The sequence below is a fragment of the Patagioenas fasciata genome, chromosome 4, assembly GCF_037038585.1.
Source record: "Patagioenas fasciata isolate bPatFas1 chromosome 4, bPatFas1.hap1, whole genome shotgun sequence".
Taxonomy (NCBI): domain Eukaryota; kingdom Metazoa; phylum Chordata; class Aves; order Columbiformes; family Columbidae; genus Patagioenas; species Patagioenas fasciata.
In genome coordinates, this window is record NC_092523.1 from 69,192,870 (window position 1) to 69,208,850 (window position 15,981).

Here is a 15,981-nt window from a genome sequence, read left to right on the forward strand (position 1 = left end):
GATGAATGTGTTGTTAAGCTGTTAATAGCTCATTAAAACACAAGGAATAGCACAAAGCTGTGTAGTGATGACAATCCGTACATTCAGGATCCTTTAAGATTTTTAAATAGTGACAAAGGAAAAGTTATTTTTGAAAACTGTCACATTCGAGGATTTAATACTTTTCAGCTGAGATATTATCAAAGGCATATGAACTTAGAGAAAATACAAAACTGTATGGCAAAATGTGTTCTATTACAGAGTCCTTAGAACATCATCAAAAAACAAGATAATCTTTCCATGTGGTTCACAAAAAGAATTTCCTTGTATTACTGAATGGTAAAAACACATAAAATACGTTTGTAGTAAGTGGCTTTTGATTATTTTTCAAATCTCAAGTACATCTATGTAGAGGTGATAGCTCTCACCACTGATGCTAATAAGAGAGAAGAAACCTTTTCAGTGTTTATCTCTGTGTCTTCTGGTGCGTTTTAAAATTCGGTGCTGCACTTTTGCTTAATTAATTTCTTGCCTCAGTATGTTTTAGACTGAAAGCATATAGATGGTTAAGGATGGGTTTGGAACCTTTGTCAAAGAAGCAAATCAAATGGCAACGATATTTGAGGAGGTCTCTCGCACCTGATGTGTGGGAAGGGGAGAAGCTAATGTGGTCAGACCAGAATTTTCAGTCTCTGCAGAAATTCTGCTTGTGCCTTGGATCAACCTGATTTGCAGAGTAATTGTTGGAAGTTGAGGCTGAGGTTCAACTCTGACAGGATTCAATTGGGGATGTGAAGCCATTCTAATGATGCGTAAAAGGCTTCCATCGTTGATGGCTGTCCACGTGTACAGCCCTGTCCCTAAAGTTCTTGTTAATTCAACTTGGCAGTTTCTTCTTTATTTATTAACCTTTAAAATAAAGGAAAGAGAAAAAAGCATGGTTCTTAAGGTCTAAGTGAACACCAGACAGTGGAGGTTTGCTGATCGTGTATGTAGCAGTCGTGTAACTCTTCTTATAAATTATAATATGCCTTGGTTTTCTTTCTTTTTCTTTACAGTTTGTGGCCCATCCAAACTGTCAGCAACAGCTACTGACAATCTGGTATGAAAATCTCTCAGGATTACGGGAGCAGACCATAGCTATCAAGTGTCTGGTTGTGCTGGTTGTGGCATTGGGCCTTCCATTTCTAGCCATTGGTTACTGGATTGCACCATGTAGCAGGGTACTGACTTTTATCAACTGCATATATTGTACTATTCTGGGAACTGGTTTTCAATTTCTAGCATTCAAAATGCAGTATTATACCTCTAATTCTGCTGAATCCAAATTTTAACTAATTAATGATATTTTAGTCATCTCTAATCATGAGCCAAAATATACTATTCGTTTTATTTTCACTGTAAAGAAGGGACCACAGTGATGAAGTATGAAAATAAATTGTTAAGTTTGAAAAGAGCTTGCCTTTTTTTTACTTTTTTAATTTGTGTAGATTGCACTCACCTCACAATCTCTACTATGTAATTGAATTGGTGTTGTATTTGTGTTAGTAACATGGATTTTTTGAAAGTCACCACTTGAATTCTGTAATAGGTCTCATCTGGTGGCATCTTAGGATCTGATGCTGTTCCCATATAAACCGTTAGCAGAACATCTGTTGGCTTTACTGACGCAGAACTTAAGTAAAATATTTGTTATGGCTGCCCTAGGAGGTCTGTTTAACAGGTGAACCAAAGAACAGAAATCAAATTAAGTGCAGTATTCCAACCATGTGGTAGGGTTTATTCAGAAAAAAGTTCAACTGTAAACCCTTACCTTTTTTAAAATTATATGAAAATATTCAGGTGCTTCCAGCTTTCCTGATGATCTCACAATGAAAATAACAGCGGTTTCTTTGAAATCCTTACAGTCTGTAGCATGTGAATTGTCTGCAAATGAAGTGTATTGATGGATCTTTGGTAAAGGAGAAGAAAGAAGATTTCTTTGTAACATTAAGTTTTAAAAAAAATTAAGTCAATTTACTTCTGTGCCAAATGTGGTATTTAAATTTTATTTCCCTAACAAGCGTAAAGCAAAGAAATGGGAGTTTCAATCATTTATATTTTGCTTTGGTAGTTCAGTTCAAAAAGGATAAGATTTTGCTCATCTCCTATATATTTCAAAGGAACCTGGTGGTTCCTCTGGGTTAAATATTTATTTACTTTAAAGATAACTTTATGAAAATACTATAATTGTTACTTTCACTATTCTCTGAAATGTCACTTTATTTGATTATCTTTAGTAAAGATATTCCTCACTCACAGCTCCGTATCATAGAGACATATTAATATATATTTTAGCTAGTGTCTAGTTTGGAAAAGTGACATTTGTCTTTGAGCTTTAATTCCCAGTACAAGAAACACTGACAATTTTCCTAGTGCTCATGTCAAATGAAAGCACTGTACATTCAGATCAGTTGTTTGATACCGTAATTTCAAAATGCTTTCTAAAGGTTGGGAGCAGGAAGGAAACCTGCGATTGTTTGCACAGGTAGCAAATGCTGTTTAGTGTGTGCTGATCTGCTTAGTTCATAGTAGCTGACCCTGGCTTCAGGAAAATCATTCCTTGAAATGAGAAAGTTACCTCTTGTTCCCCGTCTGCTGAACTTGGTTTTTTTCTTCTTATATGATACTGCTGATAATGCAGCTCTTCACAGAGGCCTTGGGAATATTGCATAATATGGGTAACGTATGTGATGGTGTATCACATTAAAGCTGTGTATCAACGTTACTAAAGATGGGGCATCATGTGTAGAGCCGTACATTTTTCTGTTGTACTGAAGGAGCCAGGAGACCTTTGGCCCTAGGAGGAATGCAGCAGCTGAGCCAGGTCTGTCCAGCAGCCTCCTGCTCACCCCTTGTTCACAGACAAGCAGTGTCCCGCTCAGGCCGCAGACAGGGGCTGTATTCCCGCGGTACTGCTCCTTCCACAGGGAAAAGGGCAAGGGCAAGTAAACCTCCATGTGCATTCCCTGCAAACTGCTGGGACACCTGAATCCTTGCTGACACCTGCATCCTTTAAATACGGGGTGGGGAGCTGCAGCAGCACTGGCAACGTGAGACTCGCTGCCTAAATAAAGGATACTGGTGGTATTGCTGTAGCTTGGTACTTCTGATGCAGAAATAAGGCTAGTACTGGTGGGATCACAGACTCTTCTTTTTCATACAGTAACAGTCCCATTGCTCTTTCCAGTGTGGTTTACTGGAGGCAGTTGGTCCTTTCTTCTGGTGCAGATGACTTGCCTCTGCTGTTGCTGCTTTGTCCACCTAACTAGGTGCTGATGTAAATGTGATCAGCTGAGTTTATTTGAAAATAGTAATGTCTGATATTGGCCTTACTCCATTGTAATGGAATGGTCATCATTTTTAGTAGACACAGTTTATTTATTTGGCACTTTTAGCTCTGAGTGTATGTTCTGTGGATGGAATACAGTAGTCAGAGATGAGAAGATGATTCTGTAATTGTTTCTATAGCTAGGTTTTAGTCACAGACAAGCTAATAGTACTCTCATGTTCATAGGAAAAGCATTTAGCTACTTGGAGATTTTATGTGTTTATTTATTTTCTGGGTTCTTGCTCCCATCCTCCCCAATGGTATCTGTGGCCATTAGATCATGCTCTTTCTGGTCACTGCACTATATGTTGTTAATTCCTTGGAATTTTTCCCCTCAAACATTGCCACCTAGAGTTTATGGAGTAACATGTACACTCACAGATACTCCCATGGGGCTGCCGTTGGGACACTTTTGTCTGAAACGGTAAAGCGTAACAGTTCAGTGCACTTGAAAGAGTATCCTTTAGAAATGAGGTTTCAGACTGTCCTGAGCAATGAGTGCCCATTTAAGCTTCTGAAATGCCTGACGAAAGAGTTTGCTTCTTTGAGAAAACTGAGTGACTGCTTTTGTTCTGCCTTTGCAGCTTGGAAGGATTCTTCGAAGCCCATTTATGAAATTTGTGGCACATGCAGCATCCTTCATTATTTTCCTAGGCCTGCTGGTGTTCAATGCTTCAGACAGATTTGAAGGTATAACAACGCTACCGAATGTGACTGTTACTGATTACCCTAAGCAGATCTTTAGGGTGAAGACTACCCAGTTCACCTGGACAGAAATGCTGATCATGGTGTGGGTACTTGGTAGGTATATTGCCCCTTTATCTCTTTGTCAAGCGTTTTCCTGCAGATAGAAATTCCAAAAGAGAAGAGAGAAACACAGGTCCCAAACCTTAGCTCCAGCTGCTGCACAGTTAGAATAAACCCTTAGGGCAGATAACAGTACATTAGCACTGGTGAGAACATCAGAGCATCCTTGTGCTGTGCCCTCTTGCAGCATGGGGTGACATTTTGTTTGTTGGTTTGCTGCACTGTTTGGTAATTCTGGCATTTGTAACAGGAGCACAGGTTTGCTGAAGAGAACAACATAGAAATTATGTTTTACTGAAGTGGTTTTCTTAAATAGGATCAGGAAGCCTATGCTGCAGAACGTGCTCGAAGGTCAAGAGTTTCTGCTGCTTGGTGTTCATGTGCTATTACTGCAGTGCTTGTGTAGCATTGCTGCTTAGGTAGCATTTGGGGGAAGGACAGTTTCTGCCAGTATCAAAGGGCTAATGAGTTGGTTCTCATTCCTCTCATTTTTCCTCACAAAACCTGATCAGCCCTCAGCCTGTTTGAAACTGTATATGGCAGAAAACGCTATTTTCTGGCATTTCAGCAAAGTCAGGTGCTTTATGTAGCAAAATGTCAGCCACATGATAATGTAGCATTCTCAGCTTTTACAGGCTGCAGGAGAGAAAGAGGCTGTTACTGTGGCTGCTACATCAAAGTGCCCCTCTCTGCCTTTTGAGTTGCCCATGTCTCCTGGATTAAGCCCTGCTTTACCTTGAGCTATGTTAGGGTAAGCAGATGCACATCTCTTGTGTGCTGCCTTTTGGTAGTCCCAGCACACACTCGTGGGGAGCAGCCTCTTTATTTGACAGGTGGCAAGGACTGCAATTTTGGTGGTCTCTAGGACTCTGTCACTGTGTTAGATTTCTTGGGCACTCAAGAGAAAAGCAGCCTCAGACCAGTCCAGTGCATGGCTGCTGTGCATTGGGTTGGGGTGACAGCAGTGCTCACTCTGAATTATCCTGCCAGGTAATTCATCTGCATCTCTGAGTAGCGATGAGGCTGTGATCTGAATTAACTCCGTGTAAATTAATTTCTGAGGAGAAGTTCAAGTAAGAAAACTGAATTACACACAGCCAAATTCCACTTCCTATGCTGAACAGCAACGTTTTCTGCAAAGTGGAGAACTGGTATTATAATTATGTCATTTATATTTGGTCATGTGTGTCATTGGGTAGTTATGCTCCTCTGTAAAAATTAATCCTTCTGATTCAGAAGTGTTTTATGAATGTAAATGGTAAGGAAATAAGATAAGTTTGTTTTCCACATTGAGTGTTATTCCTTCTTCAGAAGCACAGCATGCTTGGGTGGAGAAGTGACACTGTATTGATTTTTTGAATACTTTTTGTTGGTTTTGAGAATTCTTCTGGTAGTAACTTCCCCATGATAAACCCATACAGATTACCTGAATTTGTAGACAAGAAAATGTTGCAAAATCTAACCAAAACTATATATTTAAGTTCTTCTCTGTGATACTGTGATGCTGTTGTGTTTCTAGGCCATAACACTTTCATTGCAAAGTTGTGTCTCCACGCTTCCCTCTTTGGAGATGGCTGATCTTTATCCCCGCATATAAATTAATATCTTGCCATTTGATCAACTCTGTTGAAACCAAGAGAACTTTACTCGAGGTGTACAATGACTCCATGACTCTGTTTTCATTAAATAGGAAAATGCAGAGAGTTTAAATGAAAATAGTTTGGTCAACATTGCTGTGTTTTTTCATTTTTTGTTGCAGGTATGATGTGGTCAGAATGCAAAGAGCTGTGGCTGGAAGGACCCAGGGAATATATTTTGCAGTTATGGAATGTTTTGGATTTTGGGATGCTGTCCATTTTCATTGCCGCTTTCACAGCGAGGCTTCTGGCATTCCTGCAGGCCACAAAAGCACAACAATATGTGGATAACTACATTGAGGAGAGTGATCTCTCTGAGGTCACACTTCCTCCAGAAATAGAATATTTTACTTATGGTGAGTTAAACTTTTCTCCCACACAGACCTGAACTTAGGAAAACTGGTGGGATGCACTGGCATTTCAAAGCTTTAAACTGAGTATTTGCATGTGTTTGTGTTCGTAGCATTTTCTAACGATTGCAGCCTCAATATTTTTGTTTCTATGCTATTTAAACAGTAGTCATTACGATGCTGATTTGACAAATAAGTTTGCCAACATATTAAAACCAAACAAAAGGTGTAAGGACAAAATCAGTTTAAATGTAGCTATCCATAATTTTGTTGTAACTGTTTATCCTAGAGCTAAATTTAACCATCTTGACTTTAAACACTTGCAAGCTTTATTTTATTCTTGACTTAGTGCACAACAGATAAAATTTTGATGAGATTTTTTTTTTGCAGGTTGGTTCAGTTGTTCAATACAGTCATTCATATTCCTAAAGATCTGTCAGCATTTCCTGCTGAAGGAAGGATGCTAGACCCAGTAAAGATCTGCTCAGATAGAGTAAAAGTACTAAATAGTTATTGCAGTGCAGAAATTGTAATTAAAGGTGTGATGAATCTCTGTTGAAACACCAGCAAAGGCTGCGTTTGCTTCTGATGGTTTATTACAGCATATTCATTACGAACTTCAATATATTATAATAGCAGACTTGGGTTTGTTATTTACATTAATTGTTATATAATCGATCTGAATTTGTGCATATGTAAACACACATTTAGGAACACATGGTATTTCAATAGCAAACACATTCTAATTCAGTGGCATTTTACTAAGATGGTGCGTTAATTCACATAATAAATTATTTCTGTGCATACTGTGGGTAGAAACCATGATTCTACTTCCATTGGGGTAAATGGCAAAAATCTTTGACTTTGATGGGGACTAGGATATATCCTGAACTTGTACCAATGGCAAAAGCATGGTGTGATTAATAGATGAAGTTGTTCATCAACCAACATTGTTAACTTCACATCAATAAAATGCAAAATATTAATAAATTTCTGGCTTTAGCATAGTGCTTATAAAGACAGCTAATAATACAGTTGTGTTAAGAAAAGCAATAAGGAGTTATTTATTGTTATATACTTAAGATTATAGTGCAAAATGTAGAAGAAAATGTCATGTTTCTTCAAGTATAGTTTTTGTTCTAGAAAAAGGTAGTGTTATTTACATTCATCATTAGTGAGTTAAAGGAAATAGGAATAGAGTAGCAACTACTAGACTCTCCAGATATTTGTCACAACTAAATTCAGACACATTCATGGAAAATCCCATCAAGATTTATTTTCTGAACATAGTGATGAATTAGTAACTTCTTATATTTACCCTGTATTTTGTATTTTCCAGCTAGAGATAAGTGGCTCCCATCTGACCCCCAGATAATCTCTGAAGGCCTTTATGCAATTGCTGTCGTTCTTAGCTTTTCTCGGATTGCATATATCCTGCCTGCAAATGAGAGTTTTGGGCCCTTGCAGATTTCCCTTGGAAGGACTGTTAAGGACATCTTCAAGTTTATGGTCCTTTTTATTATGGTATTTCTTGCATTTATGATTGGGATGTTCATACTGTATTCCTACTACCTTGGAGCTAAACTGAACCCAGCCTTTACAACGTAAGTATGAAGTTACATTTAAGTAAGTTTGTTGTTTTGATCAGTGCCCTACAAGCCTGGTTCATAGACAAATTATTTGAGATTGCTTATGACTTACTGTAAGCACAACTCAGATATTTATTTGTGTAGTTACTAATACTGTCTTCCTCTTCTTTTTTTTTTTTTTTCCTGCAGAGTGGAAGAAAGTTTCAAGACCTTGTTTTGGTCAATATTTGGCTTGTCTGAAGTAACATCTGTTGTCCTCAAATACGATCATAAGTTCATAGAGAACATTGGTTATGTTCTTTATGGCATATACAATGTGACGATGGTGGTAGTTCTGCTCAACATGCTGATTGCCATGATCAACAGTTCATATCAAGAAATTGAGGTGGGGCTCTGTTCTTAAACTCTTCTCTTTTGTAATGTTGAAAAAGGGAAGAATTATTAGGAATTACTTCAATGAGCTCATCTTGATATACAAAAGTACAATGAAGAGATTATCTCATTAAAGGAGATAACAAAAAATACCATGTTCCTAGGAGTGACTTCATCTAACAACCCAGCCAACTTGCAGAACCTTACAGGATCTGAACAAGTAGTTCATCTTATACACATCTAAGGAGATGTGATCCATCCAGAAATCTTGACATCTAAAGGAATATTCAAATGAAGACTGCTGTGAAGTAGAAAACAAAGTTATTTGGTGTAACATTTTAGACATGCGTGGTTCATTCCCAGTTTCCTTAGGACACTTATTGCATGTTTCCTTAATGTAGTGCATTTCAGTCTTTGGATCATTAGGATATGGTTTAAAAGGATTTGTGACCTGTTCCTTCATGGAAATCTGTTTTTTCATTCCAGTCCTCAAACTTTTTAACTAGATATGCAGGAGTAGACACTTATGTCCATGTATCACTGCTGTGCATATTTTATTACATTTACATGTCTGTCTATGTAGAGTACGATGCAGGTACTTATGTTCAAGATTGTTGTGGCTGAGTCACGCTTCACAATGCTTATAAGATTTATTTGTAAAATGTGCTTTTTCCCACTTTAGGTACAATATTAAAACTTGATTCTAGGTTTGCTGCGCTTTGCCATATGCTCTGAAAACGTAATGGCAATAGTTCTCCAAATCTTACCAAATGGCTCAATTGAATGAATGCTTGAATGTTACCCAAAGTTATTGGCTGCATTGTTTATTAAAAGAAATACATTTTATTTGTTATCATAATGAAATACAAAGTATCTTTATAAATGAAGATAATTAATTGGAATATTTAGCATCCAACTGCAATAACAAATTCAGAAAAATAAAAGTAGATAAGATACTTGGCTTTTAAAAATAAATCCCGAGTTGCCAAAATGAAAGTAAAAGTATATTTCTGGTGTCAGTTTTCCAGACCATAAGTTCTGATGCTCTTCAGAGAATACTACATTGACATAGATGGGATTGCACACACCCACTAGCACCACAAAAAAAAAAAAAAGGAAATATTATCTAAGACATAGTATGCAAATGGATGTACTATTCCTGGCATTTTCAGTAAACTTCTGGGAAGTGTCAGTGAATTCAGCAGGAGAAGACGATTTATAGTAAACTTTTCACCTTTGGGGTCAACCAAGTCCAGCCTTGGAATACTTCAGTAATAATGTATCAAGACAAAATCAGTTTGTCAGTTTTTAATGCGATTTTTTCATGACAATGAAGCTTGTAGTTTCTGTACTCCGTTATAAATCAGAGTTACTTTCCATGGTTATGTAAAAAGCCATGAGTACTACAATTTTAAAGTTGGTCTGCCTCAAAGCTAATACTTCATCACTTGTGTGAGTACCAAGCTCATGTGACTGCTTTCATGAAAGAAACAAGACTTCAGAAAACCAAGAAGTTTTTGCTTTAAATAGCAAGGAGTTTATATGTTGGCTTTTATGTGGTGCAAAAATAGCATTTGTTTAAATGGTTCACATGATTTAACTGAGTGTTGTTAATGAGATGTTCCCATGAAGAGACAGCTGAAATTTAGTTAAAACAGACTTGCTAAAGTGGTTGCATTTTTGCAGAACTGTTGGGAGTCTAACTAGCAAGCAAATAGCATTTTATGTAAAAGCAGAAAGGGTAGATATTTAAGAGAGGCTTCATTTGGAAGAAGTTTTGCGTTTTGTAAAAACACAGCGTATACTTACTTTTATATCTTAACACAGGATGACAGTGATGTAGAATGGAAGTTCGCTCGTTCTAAACTTTGGTTATCGTATTTTGATGATGGAAAAACATTACCTCCACCGTTCAGTCTTGTACCAAGCCCCAAATCTTTTTTCTATTTCATCATGAGGATCATTAACTTTTCTAAGTGCAGGAGGAGACGGCTACAGAAGGACATTGAAATGGGAATAGGCAATTCCAAATCTAGGGTAGGTACTGACATTTTTCATTGCAGTGAAGAGTTATATGTCCATTCCAGTATTCTGCTTAAGTTTTAGGGTGTAATTGGTGCTTCTGGTGATAGTACAACAATTAGCCAAGCATTTATATTCATAGATCTGTATTTCAGATTGCCTAAATGTACTGCATGATACAAAGAGGAAAAGCAATAAATTTTCTTAGGACAACAAGGTCTAATGACTGGAAAAACACAGCTAAAACAAAAATAACCGAGTATTCAAAGGTGCAAATAATTCCCACAAGGAATGACCTAAATATTGACTAAAGGTGCTGTCAGCTTCCATTAGACAGATGTTTAGTTCAGGGTTACAAAACAGGGCAGGAGGATTAAGGAGAGAAAACTTTTCTTTTCACTGTGACAGGTAGTGTGGTCAGGATGATATTCACTTCCTATTGTCAAAATCTATGTTCTCAACAGAAGACAAGAGGAAAGAGGGGGGATTGGTAATGGCAGTCTTCAGTACTTACGTGACACTAAATTGGGGTATCTAAATGTTCTTCACATATATCAATGTAATGCAGTGTCACAACACCCTTGTGAAAGTTAGGTAACAATTCCCCTTATTTTACTCTTGGTAAACTGGGGCACAGACAGGTTAACGAGGATGTATGTGGCTTTTATTTTTATAAGCCAGGCTCAAGGCCCTATGTATTACAAAGTCTGAAGGCAAACCTTTGAAAATTATTCTTATTTGTTTTACTGTAAATTATCAGAAATGTCTAGTCATCTTGAAAAATGGATCTGAATTCTGTGAATTCCATAATATATTTTAATTTTGTCTTATTTCTTCCTAGTTAAACCTTTTCACTCAGTCGAACTCCAGAGTTTTTGAATCACACAGTTTTAACAGCATTCTCAATCAGCCAACACGCTATCAGGTAAGCGCATACGTTGGTCACTGTTTTGAGTAACAGAACTGTGTGAAGGTACTGGCAGAATTTTGTGTTTCCAAGTACATTTTGCCTTCACCAGATAAAGGAAACCTCCTGTAGAAATCAAGCTCCAGGATGCTGCTGCTAAAAAGACAGTTATTGTTCATGCCCTGTTATAGGAAGCATTTAATAAAATAGCCCATACAAAACTTGGATTTTCCTTTGATATCCCAGTTTGGAAAGTGTGAGAAGCAAAGAAACTGTTTGAGGAAGGGATATGAAAGCCTTGAGCTGACTAGGTTAGCATTACTTTGCCTTCCTTTCTTCTCATCTGAGATGTGACATTTTGACATTTCAGCAGATGGAAATGTTCCTTTCTGGTAAAAGGAGTCTGTCAGATATTACCTTCCTGTCTTCTTTCCAGCTCAGAAATAAAAGAATAAATAGAAGCTCTTGTTCCTCTAGTGAAAATGTTGAAAGTACATAATCCACCTTTGCAAATTCTATTAGACAAGCTACATTAAATTAGGTATGGTAACACAGTACAAGAATATTAGTACATATTAGAAATTCTGGCAGTTACAGTGTGAAGCTATGGATATAATTTCAATGAATACTTTTACAGCTGACATTGAGCAGTCATATTGTAAAATCTCTAGTTTGCTTGCTTCCTTCCTTCTTCAAATGCTTTCACATATGAATTGAGTTTAGCAAGGGTAGACCTACTCTGAAGTTACTTAAAGCCTAAATGAGTGTGTTTAGATGTTTTTCCCTGTTGTCCTGTTGCCTACAAAAAGTTGTGGTGCCCTGTAAATAGGAGGTGATTGGATGAGAAAGGTGCTTTATTGTAGTGATGAATGTCAGCATGCCACCAAAGAAAGCTGGTATGAGGCAACTGCTTAATCTGGGGCTGCTCATTTTTTCAGTTACACAGGTGTGCGGGAGATAGTTAAGGAAGAAAAGCTAATAGAGTTCAATTATATATGCTCACCTGATTATTTAACTGTTTTAATCTGGCAGCAAATAATGAAAAGACTGATAAAACGCTATGTTCTGAAAGCACAAGTGGACAAAGAAAATGATGAAGTAAATGAAGGTAAGAAAGAGACTCCATTTGCAAAATTCAGACACAATTTTTGTCACGTTGTATTAGGAATTAGTATTACAGTGATATATTAGAGCTTCAGGTAAAGAGAGGGTTTATTTCTACTTCAAATGTGCTGAACTTGGAGAGGTAGGAGTGAAAGCTCACCTACCTGTGACAACCAAAATGGGCAAGTAGAACCAAAGTAGAACTGAGAAATATTAGGGGCCCCATTTTACAGGGGGAAAACTGGGGCACAGACACGATGTACCAACAGTTACAGAGGAAATTTGTAAGGAAGCCACTAACTGTATTCACACTTCCAGAGTCCCAGTTAGAGCTGCAGGACATCATTCTATCTTTCATTCAACTGAATGCACAGTTTACTACTCCACACCATGAACTACCTGTATTCTGGTCCTTCATAAAGCTGTGTGAAATGTTCACCTGTGAAGCTGCACATCATTTAAAAAAACCCTACATAGAGTTAACTGCATGGTGAGGGAAAAGAGAACTGTAGCCGCTCTTTTAGTGTGTAACCAGAGATCTTCTGAGAAAGGATGGATCCGAGCACAGTGTCTGCTGGCAGCGCAGTCTCGGAAACTTCCCTGGTAGTGGTGAGGGTGCACATTCCATGCACACACCTTGACTCCCTGTTGGGATGAGACTAAGGCACACGCTGTCCTTCTTCCTCCAGCCTTCCAGGAATGAAACACAGGCCTGCAGGCCAAAAAAGAAACTCTTGAGCACTGGCTAGGTCTCCAAATAGAACAACTGGGGTGTGTGCAGCACAGAGTATATTTCTTCTGCACTCCAGCTAAAGATTATCAGGCAGTAGACTGATGTCCCTTCCAGGGCTGGCGCTGCCATTGGAAATGTAACACCCCAGCAACGGTTTTGTTCTCTGTAGGCTGGAGGTTGTAAACTCCATGGCTCAGCCAGTAAGAAATGTGTGACTGCCACCAGCAAAGCATGCTTAGCATAAGTTGTTGTGGTCTGGGGTGGTTTAGTTGGTTTTGGCCCAGGCCACTCTGCTGGGAGCCTTGTGCTCTCCAGCTGGTATGCAGTGGTGAACAACTTGAGATCACAACAGCTTTTACTGGCCTGAAAGCATCAGATGAATGTGCATATATGATGTGAGGGGCCCTGAATGGGCTGCTCTCTCAGCTAAAGCAGCACAGCTTTTGTTTTGCTTGGGAGTTACCCTCTGCTTACCCGTAACTCTCCGCAGTGAGAAGCAGGGAGCAGAAGACAAATTGGGATATAAATTTAATCTCACTGTGTGCCTTCAAAAGGCAGCATTGTGCATTGCCCATTATCCTGACTCTTCCCCATCCTATGTGGCTGTGCGGAGCTGAGCTCATGAGTGACAGAAGCAGAGAAGCTCCTAAAGGTGCCATCCTCTTAGCGTGCTCCTTGTGCCCCTCTCCAGAATTCCCATTGCATTCCTCCTCTTACTCTGTGATAGGAGAAATCGCCCAGGTAGTGAGTGATGAGAAGACTCTTCTCTCAGGAACAGGGCCAGGGGCGTAGAACTCTTTCCTGTTCCCTGATGCTTCTGTGGTGTTGGCATATGCGTTTAGAAAGCAAAACAGTGCAGAAGAGTGGTGGTTTATGGACATCATGATTCTTGCTTTCTCGGCAATTTTTGTAGAGGCAAGTCGACTTCAGGCGAGTCGCCTAACCCCTGAACCTCTACACAATAGGGTAGTGCCTTTTGTATCGTGCCCATTCATCGGTACCTCAGGTGTAGATCCAGCCTTTGAAGACGCAATTTCTAAGTCTGGCATATTTTAAATAGAAAAAGCTCTGCATTCTTATGTACTGCAGCTGTTTTAAACATAAGTGTAGGGATTTTTCCCTGTTTTGCATCTCTAGAGAATTATAGGTAATCTTTCTTTTATTTCATATGTAACAAATAATTTCCTGCAGTGCATACTGTGTAAAAATTCAAATGCCTCACAATTGCTGGAAGAATAGTGTTTCAATATTTTTTAAAGCTTCTGCTCTTGAACTGAATATCGTATAATGGAAAACACGTTGTTGCTTGTTACAAGCCTGGTCTTGACAATTGCTTTAATTAAAATGTTGTTTTGGTTTTGTTTTTTTTTTTTTTTTTAACTTGTGTCAAATTGTAACATGATTTTAAACGGGTTGACTTTTTCTAATTCAAAGGATGCTGGTAAGGAAGAGGAGAGAGACTCAGAAGCTGTGAGTTTTTTTTGCCAGCTCTGCCACACTTTCCCTGTGTGATCTTGACACACCACTTCAGAAAAAACACTTTTTGCCTTTTCTCTTTAAAAGGAGGGTACTAATACTTACCAGCTGTTCAGCAGTGTTGCTGTGATTAATTCATTAACCCATGGAGAGGGCTTTTTGAGTCTTTGTTCTATAAACACGTGAAGCACAACACTAGAGTTGCCTGGACTATTAAATACCTTTGGTATTATGTAGGCATTGAGACGCACCCACATCTCCCTGAGAGTGAAGAAGAGGGGGAAGCTCCTGTCCCATCCCTGGACCTGCTCTCATGAACATTTTCGATAACAGGAAGTAATCGAAAATATGCACTGATGTCACTTAACAGAACAGTATTTAATGAATGTTAAATTTTGCTAACAAGTATTTCTTTTTATGATTAATACAGGTGAATTAAAGGAAATCAAGCAGGATATCTCCAGTCTTCGCTACGAACTTTTGGAAGATAAGTCCCAAGCAACAGAAGAGTTAGCGATTTTGATACATAAACTCAGTGAGAAACTAAATCCTAATATGTTGAGATGTGAATGATTCAGCAAAGGAACCGTGGCTTTGACTACAGCACAACTATTTATTGGCAATAATATTTCAATATCTTATACTTGAAAAATGTATGGTAGATTTTTAGCACTAAATATCTTCATGTACAGCTTCTCTGGAATTTAGTCTTAGGAAATTTTATTAACTCACCACAAAAGGGTTGCTCTCTTCATTTTAATTGTCTAAAAGCAAGAACTGTCGTACTTTTTTTTTTTTTTTGCATTTATGCATTAAAAAGGTATAATGGTATGAATTACTGATATTTTAATAGGTTTATGAGTACATATTGAGAATTCTTTGCACTAAATTTGCAAGAAAAAAATTAAAATAACAGATACAGTGTGGTACTCTGTTCCTTGCCGCAACTGGGTACAAATAGGACTTTTCATAATACAATAAATCAACTAGAGATCAGTGGAGGATTACTTGAAATCTTTGTTCTTTATTAGTGATGCTAGTACTGTATATAAGCTGAGAACTCATGGTATGATACCACAGAATTAACGAAAATCAGGTAAGTGTGAATGTAACTGTAGTAGCACTGTTTAACATGTATGTATATACACGTACTCACAACTACCCTTTCTTAATTCAAAATACTTACTTTCAAGGATAAGGACTAGAATTTTTTTTTAAAACCGACTTTGGAAGGTAACGTGAACTCAGTCCAAAGCTCCTCTTTGTGTGGTAGAAATGATTTTTTAAAAAACTCTGACTCCGTGCAGGGCAGGTCTTTTGTTACACTGTTCTAAATGATGCCTCTGCTGCTTAATTGTTAAATAAAATATTCGTACTTTACTGATACTCCACGGCGTCCCGCTAGTTTGGCACCAGCCGCTGGATTACCCAGCCGTACACCCCAGGGGACCAGGTCCCTCCGCTTCTGGCGCCCACCTGTGGCCGGACAAGCCCCGTTCTCCCCCTCGGCTCCTTCCCCCGGGCCGGGTGGGCGGTTCGGCCAGCGCCGCCTCTCGCTTCCGCCCTCACTGCTTCCCCGCCCCAGTACTCTGTCCAATCGCGGCACTCGATTGCCTCGGCCCCGCCCCCTCACCG

General features: G+C 38.5%; 1 protein-coding gene across 3 annotated transcripts in view; it reads left to right on the forward strand.

Moving 5' to 3' along the window:
* TRPC3 (transient receptor potential cation channel subfamily C member 3) overlaps positions 1–15,732 on the forward strand; it is a 41,942-nt gene extending 26,210 nt beyond the window's left edge. The window contains exons 4-12 of one of the 3 annotated variants that reach the window (XM_071808090.1): positions 1,038–1,202; positions 3,934–4,150; positions 5,916–6,149; positions 7,483–7,747; positions 7,922–8,117; positions 9,932–10,141; positions 10,968–11,051; positions 12,066–12,141; positions 14,305–14,765. In XM_071808090.1, the coding sequence (XP_071664191.1) occupies positions 1,038–1,202; positions 3,934–4,150; positions 5,916–6,149; positions 7,483–7,747; positions 7,922–8,117; positions 9,932–10,141; positions 10,968–11,051; positions 12,066–12,141; positions 14,305–14,315 (1,458 nt within the window). In that variant the 3' untranslated portion in view covers positions 14,316–14,765. The other 2 variants (XM_065836649.2, XM_065836651.2) reach the window with 2 other exon arrangements.
* Positions 15,733–15,981: the final 249 nt, after the last annotated feature.